We start from the raw sequence: 19623 nt of genomic DNA on the forward strand, positions 1-19623 counted from the left end.
AATTTTTAACAGCTATGCGATGTTCTATCATGAAGTGCCAAGTCATATTTTCCGGCTCCATCACTAAACCAGTTCGACAGTACCATTATTGTATTGTCATCAGAACTAAATACGGAAAATAATTAATTAAATCAGTAACCTTAGGTATATAAAAACTACATAAAAATATAATTTCATAATGACCCGAATTCGCTCAAGTGAATCTTAAAAAGAGCCATTTCCTTCCTCTACTAATACGAAAAACAGTTCTCACGTGAAGCCGTAAGCGTTGTGCCGCATAGTCGGGGAGCGAGGCGTTGGGTAATTGTAATTAAAACAAAATACAACAGCAGCGATAATTTTTCACGACAGCATTAAGGAAATTGCGCTTATTTTTATGTAACACGAGTAATTAGTCAGTGGAACAGCGGGGGACGTGCGTTGTGAAGGGTATGTTCATTAATTGAAACAATATACCCGGTTTCGTATCGTGAGCGAGCTTGTGTGAAAAGCCCTTGGCATCATTATGCATGAGAGTACGAAAATGAACAGTGTACAACTCTGTGACATACTTGAATGAAATATTTTGAATTTTAATTTGTAATTGAAAGTAGAGTCTGTCGACATCGTGCCGTGTCTGAGTTATAGAATCTGTAGTTAAATTATTTTAAGATTTAATATCCCATGTACTTAGTATTAACTTACAAAATTTATAGTATCTTTACGTTTTCAATCTTGGCAGAAAATGGCAGTTTCAATCTGAAAGTTAAAAATTTAACAACTGTAGCACTCATTAAACCAACATTAAACTTTATTTGCCCACCTGTAATTGAATATTTTGATTCCTCAAAACTTAGTTTTTAGTGTTACCATAATAGATACTCAGCATGACTCTCGCATTTATAACAAGAATACAAAATGTTTCAAATTAAAACACCATTGTAAAGATATCAAGACATCGCGCTCATTGACTAGGCACGCCATTGTAACCTATTTGCCTCAATTAGGTCTGACACCTAACACGGCATTGTAAGCAGATTACACGTTGCAGGCCTATTTTATTTACTACAAATTATTCATAAGCAAACTGGCTCATTACTGCAGTTCAATGCACATCCTTGACACATTACAAACCCAGGGAAGAATCAATTACCTACTATCTCATATCACATTTACCTTATCTTGTCTGTGTGAGAGAAGGCCTGTGCCCAGCAGTGGGGCGATAAAAAGGCTGTAACAGTAATAACAACAGTAACATATCACACATATCTATTACTACTTGAGCTTCGGATTATTATAGAAAGACGTATTTTTGAGCGACGTAGCTTATGAAATATCATTTAAACCAGGTACGCAACTTTCAGCTTAACAAAGAAACGAACTTCGTTGTTCTTTTTTTAGACATTAGTAAGTATTAAGATGTTTGCTACCTCATTATCACTGCAACAAAAGAAACAATAACTCCACCATTAAAATTCAACTGAGCACTTATGCAAATAAACCTGATTGCACACCACACAACTTTGTGTGCGCATCAGTCAACAATGTACAAAATTCTTTGTCGCAAATGAGTGTGCGGTTCGACGGTTTAATGTGACCGCAACTTAGCCACAACGAATTGCTACCAGTCCAGGGCTGGCAGACGCTTAATTGAGCTGTATTGCACTCACGATACAGGGCTGCCTCTAAATAGCGCAGTTAAACGTTTAAGAGGGACACTTTATACGGGGTTTTTCGTACCTAATAGCATTCTAGTATAAAACTTTAGAATAAAATTCCGTGTTCTGGGAAATTGAACGTGCTTAGACGGGCATTTTTACGCTTGGACCCTATTAGAGTTTTAACGTAATGACGTAATAAAATTTAAGCTTGTTAGTTATTTAGTTTTCTTGTTAGTGCATTTTTAGGTTAGCTCACGGTTATCCATTAACGCATAGCCGCAATACTTTACGATCTAACATTTTCTACAACCAGTTTTAAAAAAATCTGGTTATGATTGAATGTACTGGTTTATAAGTCTGAATCAAGGCTACTTCTGAATGTCATGAAAACATTCGCCAAAATAAATAGAGATTGGTACAATCTGAACGCTCCTTCAGATATCGAATAAACCTCTTTATTTACGATCAACGTTATGAGAATCTCATACCTACACCAACAAGGCTGCGTATTAAATATGAATATAATATATTCCATTCATGAAAACAGTCACATTTCACTTGAATAAAATAGAATGCGCCGAGAAAACTGAGAGAACATTTACGGTGGCGGACACAAAAATGTACACCCGGTTAATATTTTACACTGCAGTGACAAAATGCCTTCAAGACTCGGTTCTAGGGGTGCGTTTACACGGTGCAAGTAGCTTGCGCATGTTGAGGCACATGCGTAGGTTACTTGCATTTAAAAAAAAACGTGCGGATCTAGCGAGTCGCGCATGTACCAAAGTAAAATACCCACCCGCGTGCTCAGTTGCGTGCGCGCGGGTCACTTACGAGTGTTAACTTGCTTCAGAAACATGCACCGTGTAGACGCACCCTTAGTATGAGAGGATGATTACAACTCAACCAAAACATATTTTATAGGCGTTTTCGGTTAAACCGATTTACGAAGATTGCTTCGTTTGATGGGATGTAATAAGATAAGGGGATGATAATGAGAAAAAAGAATGAATCTGTTTTGAATTCAGATTGATATTACGCTTAGAATATTCAGTATCTAAAAATTCAGGGCATAAAAAGCGTACTTAATATTCATGTAATCAACAATGTACTATATGTATGATCAGGCCTTTAGCTAAAAATATCAATGTTGGTATAATTTTTACATCAATCCTACCTACCAGTTATTTCTCGTGGTTTCACCCACGTCTCCGATGGTTCTATCCCGTACCCGGATACAATATAGTCTATATGACTTAAAAATAGTGAAGCTCCGAACAGCTCAGCAGCAGGGTATCAACAAAAAAGTTTCCTCTTTATATTAGTTTAGATTATATCAAGAGCTTGTCTTATAGTATGGCCATAACCGCTGTGCACTCCCTGAGGTATGCGCGCGGAGAGACGGAGGGGTGACGGAGGGTGACGCGCTCTATCTAGAGATGGGTAACTAGCCGAAAATTCAATAACTTAACCAGCCGGCTATTTGTAGTGGAATAGCCAGCTACTTCATTTATTTCAGCTACTTGGTTATTGAACAAAAATGGCTTACGACTAGCGTTACCTGGCGACGCATTAGCTAGCTAAGCAGGACTTGAATTGAATAACGCTCAACTAACTGTCCTTGGCATCCGAGTTCGATCCTAACAGCCGCAACAAGTTCGGATGATATGATAATAATATATTAATGCCATAATTTAGTTCATCATTATTTTTATTTTATATTATAATCTTTTGAAAATAAAAAAAATAAGACCAACGAGGGGACCGTTCTCTAAACCTATTTTGTGACTATTGTGAGAAAGAGACGTGTGATACGAATATGAAGTAAGCACTCGCTAAGTCTACCACAATTAACGAGCCTCTAAATAATACTATCTCAGCCACTCGTTATCTTCTAAGTAAACCACTCTAAATACAACTCAGTATAATGGTTATTTTTTAGCATCTTTTTTTGCATGCATTCTAACAGTAAACTTCTAAAATATTATAACCTAAATGTCATCATAAAATATATTTATTTAGCTTCTAATTTTTTAACTCAGTACGTTTGAAATATAAGCATGCAACATGCAGCAAGCATGGCTTCTGTCACGGCTCCGGTGCTGCGGGGCTCCTGCGGTCCCATGCGAGCTTATCGTCGCAGATGGTTTTCACGCTCATCACCGCAGCTTCGGCTTGCTAGCCGGCACCCTCGCCCCTCCGCGCCTAGGCGGTTTTGAATTGCACTCTAGGGGTAGGGCAGACAAGACTATGTGGAGTCGGTTTTGCAGGGATTCGTTTTCGTCACTAACTTCAATTTTTAATACAATGTTTTTTAATTGAAGGTTATAAACGGCAATATGCTAAAAACGAGGCCGAGTTAGTAAATTAGATGACAATGTGTAAATAAGATGGACAAGTCACAATAGTTGATGACCCTTACCTGAAGCTTTCTATAGAATATTTAGTTGGCGTTGTAAAAAAGACGAATTAGTTTATTAGAGGCTATGTCCATTTCCCCGTTGCTTAGTTATAAAATTAGAAGTTTAGTCATGTGTCCAATAAAATTTTTTGTGGCTAGACTTATAATTTCCCTTATTTTTTTAGTAGCCGCTGTTTGGCTATTTATTGGAATAGCTACCCATCATCACTAGCTCTGTCAGCCCGCCGTCAACGATCGTGGTGGCAGGTAGTGTCAATGGTATCGGACCGTCAATGTCAGATGCACATGAGTTAAAAATTCAAAGATGGGTCGTGCGTTATCTCGTGATGTAAAAACCATAATTTTTAAAGTGGCTGAATATTTTAAGAAAAGAAAAGCAGACAGAGAAAGCTTTGAATTCAAAAGTGATGCAAATATTGCCAAAATTGTTGCAGAGGCTACGGGGTACTCTAAAAGAACCGTGCATAATGTAATTTCTGCGGGTCATTTATCTATAGAAAATTCAAGCCGTTTAAAGTTTCAATCGCCGAAAAAACCAAAAATTATAAAGAAAAAACACGTTGTGGATGATTTTGACCTTGGAGTTATAAGAAGAAAAATTCATCAGTTTTACGAGGTCGAAAAAAAAATACCAAGTGTCCGTAAGTTGCTATCAAGTTTGAGGCAGGATGGCATCTTGAATTGTGGACGAGAATATTTAAGAATGCTTTTACACAAAATGGGCTATCGTTACAAAAAATGCAAATCAAAGAGACTGCTCCTTATTGAGCAGCCTAACATTACAGTGTGGCGGAAAAAATACCTTACACAAATCAGAAATTACAGGACGCAAAACCGCAACATATATTTTCTTGATGAAACATACATCAATGCCAGTCACCATGCCAGTAAATGTTGGCAATCATCTTCAGAATCCGGAATTCATGCTGATATTGGGAAAGGACGGCGATTGGTAATTCTCCACGCTGGGAGTCGAAATGGCTTGGTGGATGATGCATTGACTATATTCAAATCAGATGCTAAAACTGGCGACTATCATGGAGATATGAACGGGCCTACTTTTTATAAGTGGGTAGATGAAAAGTTAAAAGATAAGTTGCTGCCAAATTCTGTTGTTGTAATGGACAACGCGTCTTACCATAGCGTTCAGGTTGAGAAGAAGCCAACTATATCAAGCCTCAAAAAAGAAATGCAAGACTGGTTGCTACGCCATAATGTAGAATTTTCAGGAACCATGACAAAGGCTCAACTGCTACTTCTTATCACAAGTACACAAAAAGAACCCGTGTATAGAATCGACGAACTCCTGAAAGCCCGTGGACACACTGTTCTGCGTTTACCACCATACCATCCAGATTTAAATCCAATTGAGTTGGTCTGGGCTGATGTCAAAAATAACATAGCCCAAAACTATATTAATTCTTCTCTAGACGAAAAGATGATTGTATTGGATAAATTGTTTTCGGAATTCACGGCAGAAAAATGGCAGAAATGCGATGATCATGTCCAGAAAAATGAAAATGATTACTGGAATCGTGATTTTAGGTTCGATAATATTATCGATTCATTCATAATAAATTTGCAAGATTCTGATTCAAGTTCCAATGGCGATACGGACGATGAAGATGATGACGAAATCGAAGATGAAGTTGAAACAGAATCTATGTCGGAATAACTTTACTTTTTATACTTTCTACATATATCTATTTGTTTGTAATTATAGTAAATTTTCGAGAAAACAAATCCTGATTTGAATTTTAGCTTTAGTTCTCATTCATCAACTGCCTAGGTATTTTAGTACAATATCGAGCATAATGTAGATTCCGACCACCGCTCCGCCGAAAGTCTTGCCTTAGAAATGTAAACTGATATCGTCAGATTTGTCTGACGTGTATTGATCTCATGTGAACTTATGCTCTTTTTTCCTCGGCTCCCACCTCGCCTTGCATACCTCAGGGAGTGCACAGCGGTTATGGCCATACTATAGTACACTAAATTAAAGTATAATATTAATAACATCACATCCCCACTCTAAAAACAAAACCAAAACAACAAACAGAACCACTCAATCAATATTCCATTAAATGTCTTCCTGGTACCATTGTGGTAGCCTCTCGCGGCGTGCACCCATCGCTCAGATCGTGATGTGGTGCGCTCGTGACGCACGCATGCGCGCCGCTCATCAGACAAGGTCACGGAGCGTCTGCGCACAAGGCTAGGCAATTCTAATGGATGTAGTGTAGGATATGCAGTATGGAAACTTCGAAGAAACCTTAAAATCACGCTCAAGGGAGTCGTGAATTGTGAGAGTTGCGTTGGTTGTGCCACTCAAGCGATGGGAAATTGGTGCTGATGAATAGGGAATTTTATTCTCTCATATTTTCGTTTCAATGTCAAGTGTACCTACTGTATTTTTGAATTCGCAAATCATATAGCATAGCTATGCTCTTTAATTTTACGAGTAAATTAAATGAATTTTCAAGATGTTGTATATTAAAAAAAACCGCTTATCACAATGTCCATAACCATAGCTGAGAGGACATCTTCTCGTGTAGAAGTAAACAAAATGATAACCCATTGTTTTCATGTGTGGTTCCCTTTCACGCACAGTCGTAGTTTCACTACTGTATAAACATTTATACTATGACACGAACATGTACATCAATTTAAATAAATGTAAATTACTTAACATCTAATTAAGCTATCTTAGTTCGGTTAACTGCACCTTAAACAACGTCTGATCTCATGATCACGTCATTGCGATTTGAGGTCCTGCTACTATTTCCCCGTTTCTATGACGTCACCCAGATCGAACTTATAGTGCATTATTGTGTGTATCAATATATTTCATTTTAACCCCTGTTTTTTCTGAATACTGAAAATTAAAACAACAGAAAAATTATCTCAAATAATAAACTAGCTACACCATAATGTCTCTATTAGATCAAAATATTATCTTTACTTTATAATGCTCGTTGATACGATGATTGATACGCGTACAATTTTTTTAAACAAAAAGTCTACGGAACTTAAAAAACACAACCTTCAATAATAATCCGAAGCTCAAATTGAAATAGCTTTTCGACCATTAATTGGTACCTGAGATCATAGCCATGAAGGTTACGGTAAGGAAATTACTTAAAACTTGATTAGATGAGTCATACATCGTTACAAGATTAGACTACACCGCATGACTTGTATGAATAAGTAATGGAGTTTCCCAAACTCTTGGTAGGTGCTTCAAATGATTCCTGCTACAAAGTGTGTGAACTTAACTCAAGAACAAATTATGAAGAATATCATACCATGATTGCGAATTTGAATAATTTATCTTTTCAAAATGTAATTAGTTTCCTCTGCATTTATAAAGTAGCTTCAGTTTACAACTGCCAAATGGATATAAAAAGACATACAATGATGTAAGTACCCTAAACAGTACTTTAGTGCTTCCTAAAATAAAGTTGGAGCAAAATGAAATCTCGGAGAGCTAGCTTAAAAATAATTGCACCCTGTAGACAGATTATACCATATTATTTTATAATTAAATTGTTCTCAGAATTTAAAGAATAATAAAATAGTTTAATGCCTTCCTGCTCATATGAAATTAACCTTAGTTGAATTTTATAATAACCTAGAGTGTTGGGAATGAACAAATTCAGAAAATTATTAATAAAAAAAATTAAATGTTGACGTAATCGGACATTGCAAATACTCGTTCAGATTATTGATAACAGGTAAATCGTAGCTTACGAAACTTTGTAATAAATAATAAAATGACAAGCAGATTATTATTTATCGCCCATTTGACAGAACAATAAACCATCCAAATGAGGGAAATAAACGAGGCATATCACAATACATAACTCTGAAATGATTTATGACTTGCTCACTGAAGAAAGGATCGATACGAGAGAGGGTTAAGCTGCATTTGTCATGATCAATCTATGGATGAATGACCGTCATTTACATACAAGATCTATCTAACCTTACGCTTCTTGATATGCAGAACAGATAACACATGACTATGTTAATGAAGAAGTATTATAGTAACAAGATACAACACGTTACATGAAAATATTAGCAAACATTTAATTATAAAAGACATTACAATATAAGATAAACATCTCCATGTAGCCAGTAAAGCACTCGACCCCAACCATTAAGAAATGGTTACGCGGTTATTAATTTATAACCACACGCAATCCTTGGAGGGACACCTAAAACTTTGAATCACTGCCCATTATAACAATGATACATGCCAGAGCGTTTATATCAAGTTAAATGTCCGTAGTTACGAACCCACTACTGAGAATAGTACCCCAGGGATCTATATTCGGACCAACATGACAATTTTACGGCAACCGTACTTTTTCGTGTAAAAACAAACAATAAATATCTCTTGTCAGTGTCCATTGACGGTTTTATATTCATTGCGGATGTGATTAAACGTTTCGATGTCAAATTGGGCTTCCATAAATTTAATTCAGAAATTAGTATACAAATCACATTTTGAGCATTAGGAAGGTTTATGTTTGGCTTCGTTTGTATTGTTTTGATCCGAGACAGATTAAGATGTAATGATCCGTCTAATGTTTCAATTTGAATAATGATTTCTAGTTTAGGTAGGTACGTTATGCTATGCATCTGTTTTCTAGGTCAAGTCTAGTCCATCTATCTATACACCGCATAATATGTTTTTGCTTACATAAATATTACTTTATCGTATTAATTTTGTACGTTACCACCAATAAAGTAATTCGTTTTATACGGGTACTAAATGTTCAACAAATTCCATTGTGCTGTAATGATATCCATTTCTTTTTATGAACATAATATCCATTTGTTGTGTACAGTACACCAAAAGCCATACGCGGTCGAATCACACAGCAATGTACAGCGCAATCAGTTCAGTAGAACAAACTGGCCACAAACGGTCCCAGTGCAAACCGTTGCAGTAAGCACTGTCGGTTACTATCGTTCGCGACGCGATTAGCAGTTAAACGCGTCTACAGTAGCGGTGCTTTCAACATGTACAACTTTTATGGCACTATTCTATCATGATCTCCCATTTCGACTCGGCTTCACAGTTTAAAAAGCTCTTTGATGTCTGGTCACGTAGCACATTAGGAATCATCAGAATCGTCGGACGGCCTTGAGGCAATCTTATAGATTGCTCCGGTGTTATACCGTTTGATGACAGAGAATCGAATTTTGTTTTCATATTCTTTCGTAATACCGCGAACAGGAGTCTGTAAATATTTCTTCGCAAATAAAAGATCTCAGTATTTCTTTATGCCAACGAATCCCTGTGTATTCAATACGCGTATTAAATTTTGAAAATGATTATCTGTTAACCTCGCCAAAATATATTGTGCACAGAGTAGCACCAGCGTCTATGTAAATATGAATTGCGACTGAAACAAATAAATCCGTGCGGTCCCGTACATCAAATTCGAGTACAATAGAAATTTTAATACCTCCGAGTAATATTCGTCGTATAAATGATGATAGATGACGCGTGTACGTGCATACATTAGCTTATCAAAGTCGGAATCACGAAACGAAATTCCAATGTAATAAAACAGTCGGTGCGGCAGTAATGGAATAAGCACTGGCATCCTGCAGGGGCTGATGACCTTGTCTTGTATCAGACACGTGATTTAGTGCTTGTTTATCATCACGCTTTGTGCCAATGTGGGCTCGAGAGGCTTCAAGTGCAATCGACGTCCGATGCATCTGTGTCATCAATAGCGGCTCTTATGGGAATTGATGAAGGTTCGCAAAATTGAACTTGTTGGTATCATATATACAGTCTAAAATATAGTGCAGATTTGTATTTATGTATGAAAAGCATGTGCACTTATGCATTTTAATTCCATAATTATTGTGACAACAAACGTGGTAGAAATAGATACGTTGGACGTTGGACGACAAAGCACGTTTTGTGCTTTGAAAGAACACACGCTTAATTCAGTAGAGAAATAGGTGTTAAAGAAACCTATAAATAAATATATCAAAATTCCCATAACTTACAGCCAGTGACAGATATGGGTCAGTAATCGAAAATCTTGGGTACACTATTGGATAGTTCCATTAAATTTATCAGCAATCTCAATCGAAGGGTTACTATTACGGCAATAATGTACCTAGTAATGATTGTAGGGCTTTCAGATTCGGACCCGTCCCTCCCAAACTGGAGCAGAGCGTTGGGTCAATTGATTAAATCCAAAGCCGATATGGCTTTACTCACAATAGCCGAATTAATGAAAAACGAAATGATATGAACTGCTAAATTGAATGTATAATTTAATGTTTTGCTATATCCACAATTTGGTATTAAAGCTTACCTTTACAGAACAGCCACTTCGAAGATCAAATCTGAAAACAAAGAAAATTTCACAATGAATACAGCTCAAAAATAAAATGACAAAGACTCAAAATACACTAGTGGTTTGTGTCCGAAACGAGGGAGTTATTAAAAAACCGCAACGGCGCATATGATCCAAATTATAAACACAACGGTGACTGGCCCCCGTCGAGGCTCCCCACGGCCGAAAATCATAGAACACTCAAAGAACGATCTCATAAGACCCTTGACATACACAACTCGTTTTAGAGCCGTAGGTAGTCTCGCTCCGGCATCGGTCGGGGCCTCGAGAGTCCTCGCAGTCCCTCGTTACGGCAGGGCCCATTAGACCAGGGGGCGCAAACCGCGCCACGATTTTAGTTTCCGACCCAACGCGCCCCGAAGCACTTATATCCGCACATATCCGCCTATATCCGCCCCTTAATAAGAGAGTCGGCGCCTAATTGACTTAACATTGGATTAATAACGGTTTAGGGCTGAAATACGTTTACCGATGAATATTATGCTGGCTCGTTTTTAGATTGGCAGAGATTTTCTCTGAATTTAATCAGTAATTACAACAAAAAAATCTAGATTCTTAGGTACTTTTAACACAATTTATGTGCATTCATTCGTAAATGTCACCTGCCTTATTAATTTAGTCAATCTAGTAAAATTATAGCTCCATTTTTTCTTTCAATAAAATTTCTAATAAGGTTCCACTTGGCTCTAGAATATTCAAGTCTCGTAAGCCATTCTGAATTCACACTTCAAGCGAATTAAAGTAAAGAAGAAGATTGAGAGTCTATTCGGAACCGCTCATTAAATAAACCTTTGGAGGAAAGTTTTGAGCAAACTCTGGGTGTTGAACACTTAGTTTTTAATTGATCGCCAGTCATTGAATAGTGGAGCAAGTTTGCGACGGCGAGGACACGTCGAGGAGACGTAATAAAATGCTTCCGAGACTTACCTGAAGTTGGAAAGGCGTTTTAACGACTGCTCCTATCATTCGTTAAATCGGTATTAGTTTAGTTTAAGGTGACGATTTCGTCTTTATCTGTCTTCTTATAGTTTAAATGGAAGGAACTAAAAGGTTTGGTGATGAGTCATTAACGTTCTGTAGCTATAAGCACTGTTGGCTTCGGCGGTTTCCTCTTTTTTATCAAGTACAATTAAAATTGTTATCTGACATCATATATTCACTTACTGTACTGTACTTTTTATCATGTACATTAGTAACATTGTCATTATTAACATGTGTACATCTAGTAACATTTATTGCAGTATTTAGGAATGAAAAAAAATCGACAATTGGTCACTTAACGGTAAAAAAATAATAATTTAGTGCTAAGATACTACTAATACTAGAAAAATGAAAATTAAATTACTACAGCATTTTATAGCAAGTTATTCAATGCACTGAAAACTACTTATCCCTCAGCGAGTAAATGTTTCTATGCCCAATTTCCTTGAAATAAGGATTCATCAATTAAAAGTTTCACGTTTGGACCGAAATAACTTGAATTTAATGAGCATTACGCATTCCTGGGTTTTATCAACGGTGCTAATTGAACATAATTAATGTTAATGAGTACCTTGCTTTTGGTAGTAGATGGTATTTAGCAGAGCACTTAGTCAGGAAGTTAGGGAAGTATTACCGTCATACATACTTCCTTCTGAAACTAAGCAGCTTTGTTGCGTTCCTGTTTGAAGGATAAGGTTAAAACAATAATTAAGTACTAGCGAATGAAAAGTTTCTAAATGAATGATAACAAAAATAAAATTCATAGGTGATAGGAATATCGCAATACGCAAATAAGACATATTTTCTCAGACTGACCTATTATAAAATCTCTCTGTGGCAAATATCTTTAGAAGGTAAATTATCCTACATAGATAAGCAATATGAAAGAAACCTCACCTTTTATGTGTCAGAAAAGTCTATAAAAACCTATTAATTTATACGCAAATAAAAGTATTTATTATTTGTGTGTATTCTAAGAAAATGGAAATGAAAAACATAATTAAGTATGTACTTAATGTTTTACCTATATAATATGATTCCTTAATATTTTTTCGACAATGGCTTGGTATCTAACATCTGCTAAGCCTCCACGTTCCAATGTCGTTGACTTTGGAAATACTTTCGGCGCCTTCAGAATTCGACGAGGAAAATATGTTTTTTTTTTTCTGAGAATTAAATTATGATTCTTTCTCAATTATGTTGAGTGTGTTTGAGTTGGATTATGTTTTTGTCATGGATTTTTTTAGACATATTTTTTGTGGTTGTCTAAGTCTAATTTGTAGGCAGTCACGGCAAATTCTTTCAATTAATACAAACACCTAAGTCAATCTCCTTACGTTCTTTCTCAAAAAGTCTTGTTAAATATCCTTAGCGCAGCATTTATAAATTCAATTCACTATATGTTTATTTTCCTTTACACTGTAGACACTTGTGCCTTGTAAGAGTGTGATGTAAGACACAAGGCGTGGGTCTAACTGGTACATTCTCCTTGCGCCATGTCACTTGTCTGCACATGTCATGTTAGTTACTTTATGATGGTCATGCTAATAGGAACGTATGACAATCGACATTTCCTTGTAGGTGAGTTGTGTTTTTGGTATTGTACAAAAAGGTTTTCTCTTAGATTTCTAGAATATTGATGTGGATGTCGTTTTTTGTTCTTTTGTGTGGGAGTGTGACTGATTTATCTCTATATCGAATCTCATGTTCTTCTTAAAGTCGGTGTAACTTTGACAAAGCTCTTAGATGGTTTAAGTTAAATTAGAAATTAAGCTGTTGACAAAAAATAAATGCCTATATATGAATAAATTCTTATAGGACACAGAAAGTCAAAAGAAAAGTCACTACGTAAAATCACAGAGCTGATTTCTGCTTCAATTCTAAAGCTTTGAGGAAAGTTAAAAACTTAAGAAAACTTAGGGTCCCCTTGAGAAATCAGTAAAACCGCTAGCTCAAAAGCAATCAGGCTTTTACATAGGTACCATTTTCATAGTAGGGACTTGTGCCAGGTAAAATGAAAAGTATTTCACATTTCATGTTGGGTTTTGAGAATTTCAATACGTGCTTGGCTCGAGCTCGAGAAACGAGTACAAAAACAATCTTTTGATAAGAAAAATATTAAAAGTGAAATATAATATTTGCATTAAGTTTTATTTCTAGTACAACGTTGATGTAGGCCAAAAGATTGTATTTGATCTGGAATGTTGCTACGTTATTTATTTATAGCTTTTGAAAGACTTAGGTACCTACTCAATAATATTGTTGAAATTAATCTTAATTATAAATCAGATAAATAAATAAGTATAGAACTAAAAATCGGTAAACAATTACATAAGCATAAAACGTGACAACCGCAATTCAAACGCAACTTATTTTAAATGAAACATATTAGATTATTTGAAGAGCAAAGCCATTTTAAATTATGCATAAATAAACATTAAATAAAAACAGTTATATATTAAAAGAAACTAGTTTTTAAAGGTGAAGGTAAGTCGTGATTCTCACACTATGAAGATGTGCGTGATGACCAGTATCAAGCGAGGTTGAAGAGTCGTTAGTCACTGATTGAATTTCTAGTTGCATTTCGATATTGTATCCCGATAATGAAGAGATAGATAGATGAATGCTTAGTGAATGAAGACTTAGTTGACGAAATGCGTGGGAAGATTTCTTTACCCAGTTTTAGACTGAGTAACTGAGCTCGACTAAAAGCCATACCTACTTAGTATTTTTTTTTTCGTTACAACACAACATCATAGTATTAATTTTGTGTAAGTATTTATGTTCAGAATGCATTATCTTCGTATTATTAATACACTACTTATCAGTCTTACGAAGGTTCTACTCTTTTATTCAAATCCATATTTTATTCTAAAATCCATCATTATCATAACATAATGTACCTATCTTTTCAGTTAATATTCATTCAATGTTCACAAAAGGTTCCAATAAAATGTATATCTGTTCATTAATGCTTTGAAATTTACTCAAGAACACCTTTTAAAAGCTCTTAGAGCTCACACTTGGCATAGTAATGAGTATCACCACCGCCAAGTATCGTCAGAATTTTAATTAAGCCAAACTCAATAGAGCAAAGTGGAGCTAAGGAAATTTTCAAACGCATGATTTTTCTCGTTAAAATTATTTAGTCGTAGACTGTTAACGGCTACATCAGGCGGGATTTGGAAAAAGGATTTTGAAATCTTACTCTTATCTTAAAACTAAAATACCACTATTATTGTTATTCGACAATTATTTATCACTTTATAATATGACTGTTTTGAATGAAAACCCATCGATAAAAATTTACCAAGCCAGCCAGACGAACCTTCTCAAAAGCCGATATCGGCCGACACGTTAAACGAATATCAATACCAAAATTCAAAGTATCAACGTACGAAATTCTTGAGAATACATATTAACCCTAATAAGACCCGACGACGTGTTCTTTGTCGGTCAAATAACCTTCCCTTTTGAATTTCTATGTAACAACGTTCAACCTTCCGTTTTTATCGATATTGACATCGAGACCTCTCAATTTGACAAGGGATCAAATGTGTTATAACTACTTCGAGACCTGCCAAAACAGTCTACGAAGTTTCGTGTACAAGACCTAGCCTTTGTTCTAGCTAGACCCTTTTGAGCAACATGACCGGATCGAATACAATAATTGTTCGACAAACTGATACGTGGGCCCGCGACAGCGCTATTAATTGAAGTCGATTTCCGTCAGAACTATCCCCCCTTCCCCCTACATCGAGTTAGTCGTAACATCCCGTAATATTTAGGTCACCGCGATACACACGTCCGTACCGAGGTGCATTTTTAAATCGAAATAAAAGAGAGATTCATTTGCGCTCCAATTCACCAAATGTATAACCTAGTGGGCAAGAATATGTGTGGCTGTTCTTAATGAGAGAAATTTAATTATTCTTGTGACTATTGTACCGGATTTTTCATCAGGTAAAAACATTGTTCTTGTAAAATTTATTTAGAGAACGTGTTTGATAAAAATTCGATCCATTATGTCTGGAACGTTGCAAATTATGCTCATTTAAAAACTTTGCTAAGGGCCGTCTAAGCTTGTAAAGAAAGTGATGGATACCGTACTACATAATAATGACTTTGTTCACTTAAAATTATTACGTCTTTACAGAGAGAAGGTAAATAGTTAATCCATCTAAGTCTTTCACTTTTACACTTACGTAGAAAACTAGAAAGTCTAGGTACTGCTATCAAATAACACAATGTAACTTAGGTCTTTATTTTTCATTTGCTTTATAATGTATCTTACTGCAGTTACACAGAAAATAAACTACGTGAGTGTTTTATAAATTAACTTTATCATAAAACATTAATTCAATTTTATTTTAGAAAACAATTTCCATTTCCTATTGGTTTTAAATTGATTGACACTTTTCCAATTATTAAGGTCACTCCTTTCAATTGATGGAATTCTATTTGATTTTGCAACTTTTGATTAGGCAACTATGTGAAAGGGTTCTCACCACAAAACCCTTTAAATATGTTGGGTTATTCGTTATTACGCACACATGATTTTTAATTATGTACAAGCATTTGCACACAGATGTTCTTCAGTGAAAAAGTATTAAACTATTCTCATGACATTATGACACATTTATTTTAAAAGCAAAAACTTTTGCAAAACACAAAAACACTATCTTCTATGAAATATTAAAACGTATTTCAACTTGCGCGCAACAATTTAAATAGAAAAAAATATGAATAGATGAAAAATAAACCACTTGACTCTCACTCTAATATAATATGATTTATGCTGAAAAAATCTCAGCCAGTATCATTACCATAATGAGAAATTTCTTCAATGGCAACACTCATTTATCGCTTTGAGAGATATTAGATAGGGTGACGGGAGAGTGTTGAGAAATGAGTGGTCTTTTTTTTTTTTTTTAGCGACGTAAAATCATCAAATGACCCCTCCCGCTGTGGGTTAGCAGCGGTGAGGGAGTGTCAGACTCTTACTGACTAAAATCGTCGTGTTCCGTCATAGGCCTTTTATGTACCAGGGCCGCGGTATCTCTTTCGAACAACCCGCAGCCCCGGCAGGCCTTGGCCCTGCTGGGCCCCGCTGGGGTTGCTGACATCTCTTTGAGGAGCGCGTGGAACAACGCGCGCCGTCGACACGGGTCTGTCGTCTAGAAAGACAGAGGGACGATGAGCCACCCGAACTCACCGCCCACAGACCCACGCCTACGGTGGCCGGGAGTCATCTCGCGACACCCGGCGCCCATGGTGTCTACCTGGTCCAGCGCGGCGGCCGGGATGAGAGGTGCGAACTCTCTGGCGTTCCGCCTCCTCCTTCTCGAGCATGACCGCTTCGCAGAAGGAGGCGACGGCATCCCATTCCCTCTCGCCCCGGACCATGGCCTGAACCAGGGCCGGACGCGAGAGGTCGCCGCCGCCCAAAGCCTCGACGAGGACCCGGCGGTGCCCTTCCCATGCGGGGCACACCTGGACTGTGTGGTCCACCGTGTCCTCGGGGTGTCCGCACAATGGTGACACCCGGGCGCCTCCTCACGACCGATGCGGTGCAGGTACCTCCCGAAACAACCGTGTCCGGTGAGGACCTGCGTCATGCGGTACGTGAGGGCGCCGTGACTCCTCCCGAGCCACTCCTCAAAGAGGGGACTTACCGCCACGATGGTGGCGTACCCTGCACTGGGTTGCGACAGTCGCTCCCTCCAGGCCACCATGAGATCGCGCCGGAGCTCCGCCCGCTGCGCGACAACTTGCCGCGGCAACGGGGTTTCTCCCCGGCGCTGAGCCTCCTCGCGCCAGTCGTACAGGCGCAAGAAGACCCTCGCCTCCAGATCCCACGGTGGCGAAATGAGTGGTCTTTGAACACATTATTTTCAAAAGTAGAGAGGGTAATGAAATAAGCGGAAAGGAAACATTATTTTTATACAGATTGAGGAAAAGGAAATAATATTTGTCATTTCAATTATTGTCAGCCTGTTTTCGTCCTTTGATATAAATAAACAAAAAACATACCGTTGTAGACTTACAATTTATTTAAGTAAATAATTATGAACTCGAAATTTTCTAGCGATTTTTAGAGACATTATTCCGAATCGTGTAAATAAAGAGACAATACACCCATTACATTCATTTTCATTATTCATTATTTATTTATATTCATTTATTATTCATTTAGTTCATTGACCCCTTTGAAGCACAATATTTTTCCTAGAACTACCTCCCGCTCAGCATCGAAAAAAACACTTGATAGTAATCCCATCGCAGTCCCGATCACTTCGGCAGAGGGGAGAATATTTAACAGAGCTTTTTCTTAGAATTTTCATCAGTGATTTGAGACGCCACCTCAGCGGCTGAAACTTCATATTCAATGGCGGCTGGGTCGAATAAATCAAAATGCTACGTCGTCGAGTAAGCACTTCCGTCTTTTGAAAGCGACTTTCTGAGATTGCACGTTTTATATTTAGCTCTTATCTTTATGCTGTAGATATTTCACTTGATATTGCTTTGAAGATTGATTGGTTTTTTGGTTAATTATTTTCAGTTATGATTTATTACAGGGATGAGAGGAAAAGAGGTGTATTAACAAGTGGTTTACGGTGAATTTAAATTACCTTCCTATCTAACTTAGGATTATGTGGTTGTATGATACCTCCGTAGTTAATGAACTTTATAGAGAATTCTACGAAACTTCATTCAACACATGAACACGTGTGTACTTCATAAATGAATCCAATTGAATTAATATAAGCATTATTTAAATAAACATGAGCTCGATAAATCGCAAATTGAAATCTAAATAATGCGTCTGAAATTACTTTCTGGAAATGAACCACTTATGTAATTCAGCACACACGAACGCTCCATTTTTGTCTTAATTATTTTATTGCAATAAAGGGCCGAAAAGGAAAACTAATAATATGTATTTTTTATTAGTAATACAAGGTAATCATTGTAATTGCGAGTATATGGAGGCTATAAAAAAGTTTCAGTCATAACAATATAAATAGTATCAAACATTGATAAAAATATTTATTCGCGGCATCCTCGTTCAATCATATCCTTAAACTTAAGTCATGATTACATCTGACATACATCTTGATTTGAAGTCTCCTTGACCTTTTTTGCTAACAGTGAATCTATAAAAACTATAATTGAGGCAAAAAGAAATAGACAAAATCGTAGAGACGCATCTAATTAATTCGGAGGTCAAACACGTGTTCCTTCTAGTAACATCTGGTTTGATAAAAACCATTCTTTCCGGCCAGATATTGCGAATTATTCGTACATTACTAGAGTATAAACGCAACGCAAGAACTTTGACACTGATCTATTTTTAAATAATTGACCATAAATCGATTTTGTTTGACAAAATAGCTCTCAAAACACAATAACGAAAGTGATTTTATTTGTATACTAAACTTTTTCTCGTGCAAAAAACTAATTAAGAGACAATAGTTTTAGAAAACTTTTGAAGCATTTATTTCATAAACAATGCGACAGGTTGGCACCATCTGCTCGTAAAATTAAGACAAAATGATATCTTATAAAAAGTACAAAACAACAAAGATTTAAAATTCGAACTAGAAGAACACGCATAAACATGAATTTTAAAGTTCAATGTTGAATCGTTTAGAATGTCACTGACATTTAAAAAATTCGGAACAAAGGTTATATTCTTTCAAAATATTTGCACCCTTATTTCAAAATACGCTTCGGTCCACGTTTAACATAATTTATGTCGTATCTAGCGTCGACTGCTTGCCTCTGTGGCAATTTCTGCGCGAACCAGTGTGTCGGTCCAAACGGTAACACGGTATCGGTTCGCGTGGATTCCAAACGAGATTTATTGGACAAACCGATAGTGTTCTATTAAAAATTCGATTTCTAATAGGGTTGTCAAAAGTTTGAACGAGTGTGCCGAGTAAGGGTTTTTTGAATAGATCGTTATTTTTTCGCTGTTTTTATGCTACTTTAGTAATGGAAGCGTTATGCATCAATTATGTTATAAATCGCAAAAATATAGAAAATGCGATATACAGAGCACCATCAGTTATAAACTGTTCAAAATTGACAAAACTTTGACTGCAATATCAAACAATAAATTCAGTTACAGGTAATCAAAAATCCAATTTTTATGAACCTGCAGGCCCTAATTTCTATCGCAAACTTC

The 19623-nt window shown here is 36.6% G+C and overlaps 2 protein-coding genes and 1 long non-coding RNA gene across 6 annotated transcripts in view; 2 read left to right on the top strand and 1 right to left on the bottom strand.

Annotated features, from left to right (window-relative positions):
- LOC124637294 (putative polypeptide N-acetylgalactosaminyltransferase 9) overlaps positions 1–19623 on the bottom strand; it is a 141028-nt gene that overhangs the window by 24818 nt on the left and 96587 nt on the right. For all 4 annotated transcript variants that reach the window (XM_047173649.1, XM_047173651.1, XM_047173650.1 and 1 more), the window contains one exon: positions 10410–10440. The gene's annotated coding sequence lies outside the window, so the exon portion shown is untranslated. The remainder of the gene's footprint in view (positions 1–10409; positions 10441–19623) is intronic.
- LOC124637296 lies at positions 2990–3399 on the top strand. The gene is made up of 2 exons (XR_006985215.1): positions 2990–3083; positions 3160–3399. It is a non-coding gene; the product is annotated as an uncharacterized LOC124637296 (long non-coding RNA).
- LOC124637518 lies at positions 5108–5737 on the top strand. The gene has a single exon (XM_047174033.1). It carries the CDS (start codon positions 5108–5110, stop codon positions 5735–5737), a length of 630 nt encoding a protein of 209 aa, XP_047029989.1.

This window comes from Helicoverpa zea, chromosome 16 (genome assembly GCF_022581195.2).
Source record: "Helicoverpa zea isolate HzStark_Cry1AcR chromosome 16, ilHelZeax1.1, whole genome shotgun sequence".
In the NCBI taxonomy this organism is placed as follows: domain Eukaryota; kingdom Metazoa; phylum Arthropoda; class Insecta; order Lepidoptera; family Noctuidae; genus Helicoverpa; species Helicoverpa zea.

Bases quoted from the DNA above. Each gene is read 5' to 3' on its own strand.
- LOC124637518 (XM_047174033.1), top strand. From the start codon at position 5,108: ATGAACGGGCCTACTTTTTATAAGTGGGTAGATGAAAAGTTAAAAGAT.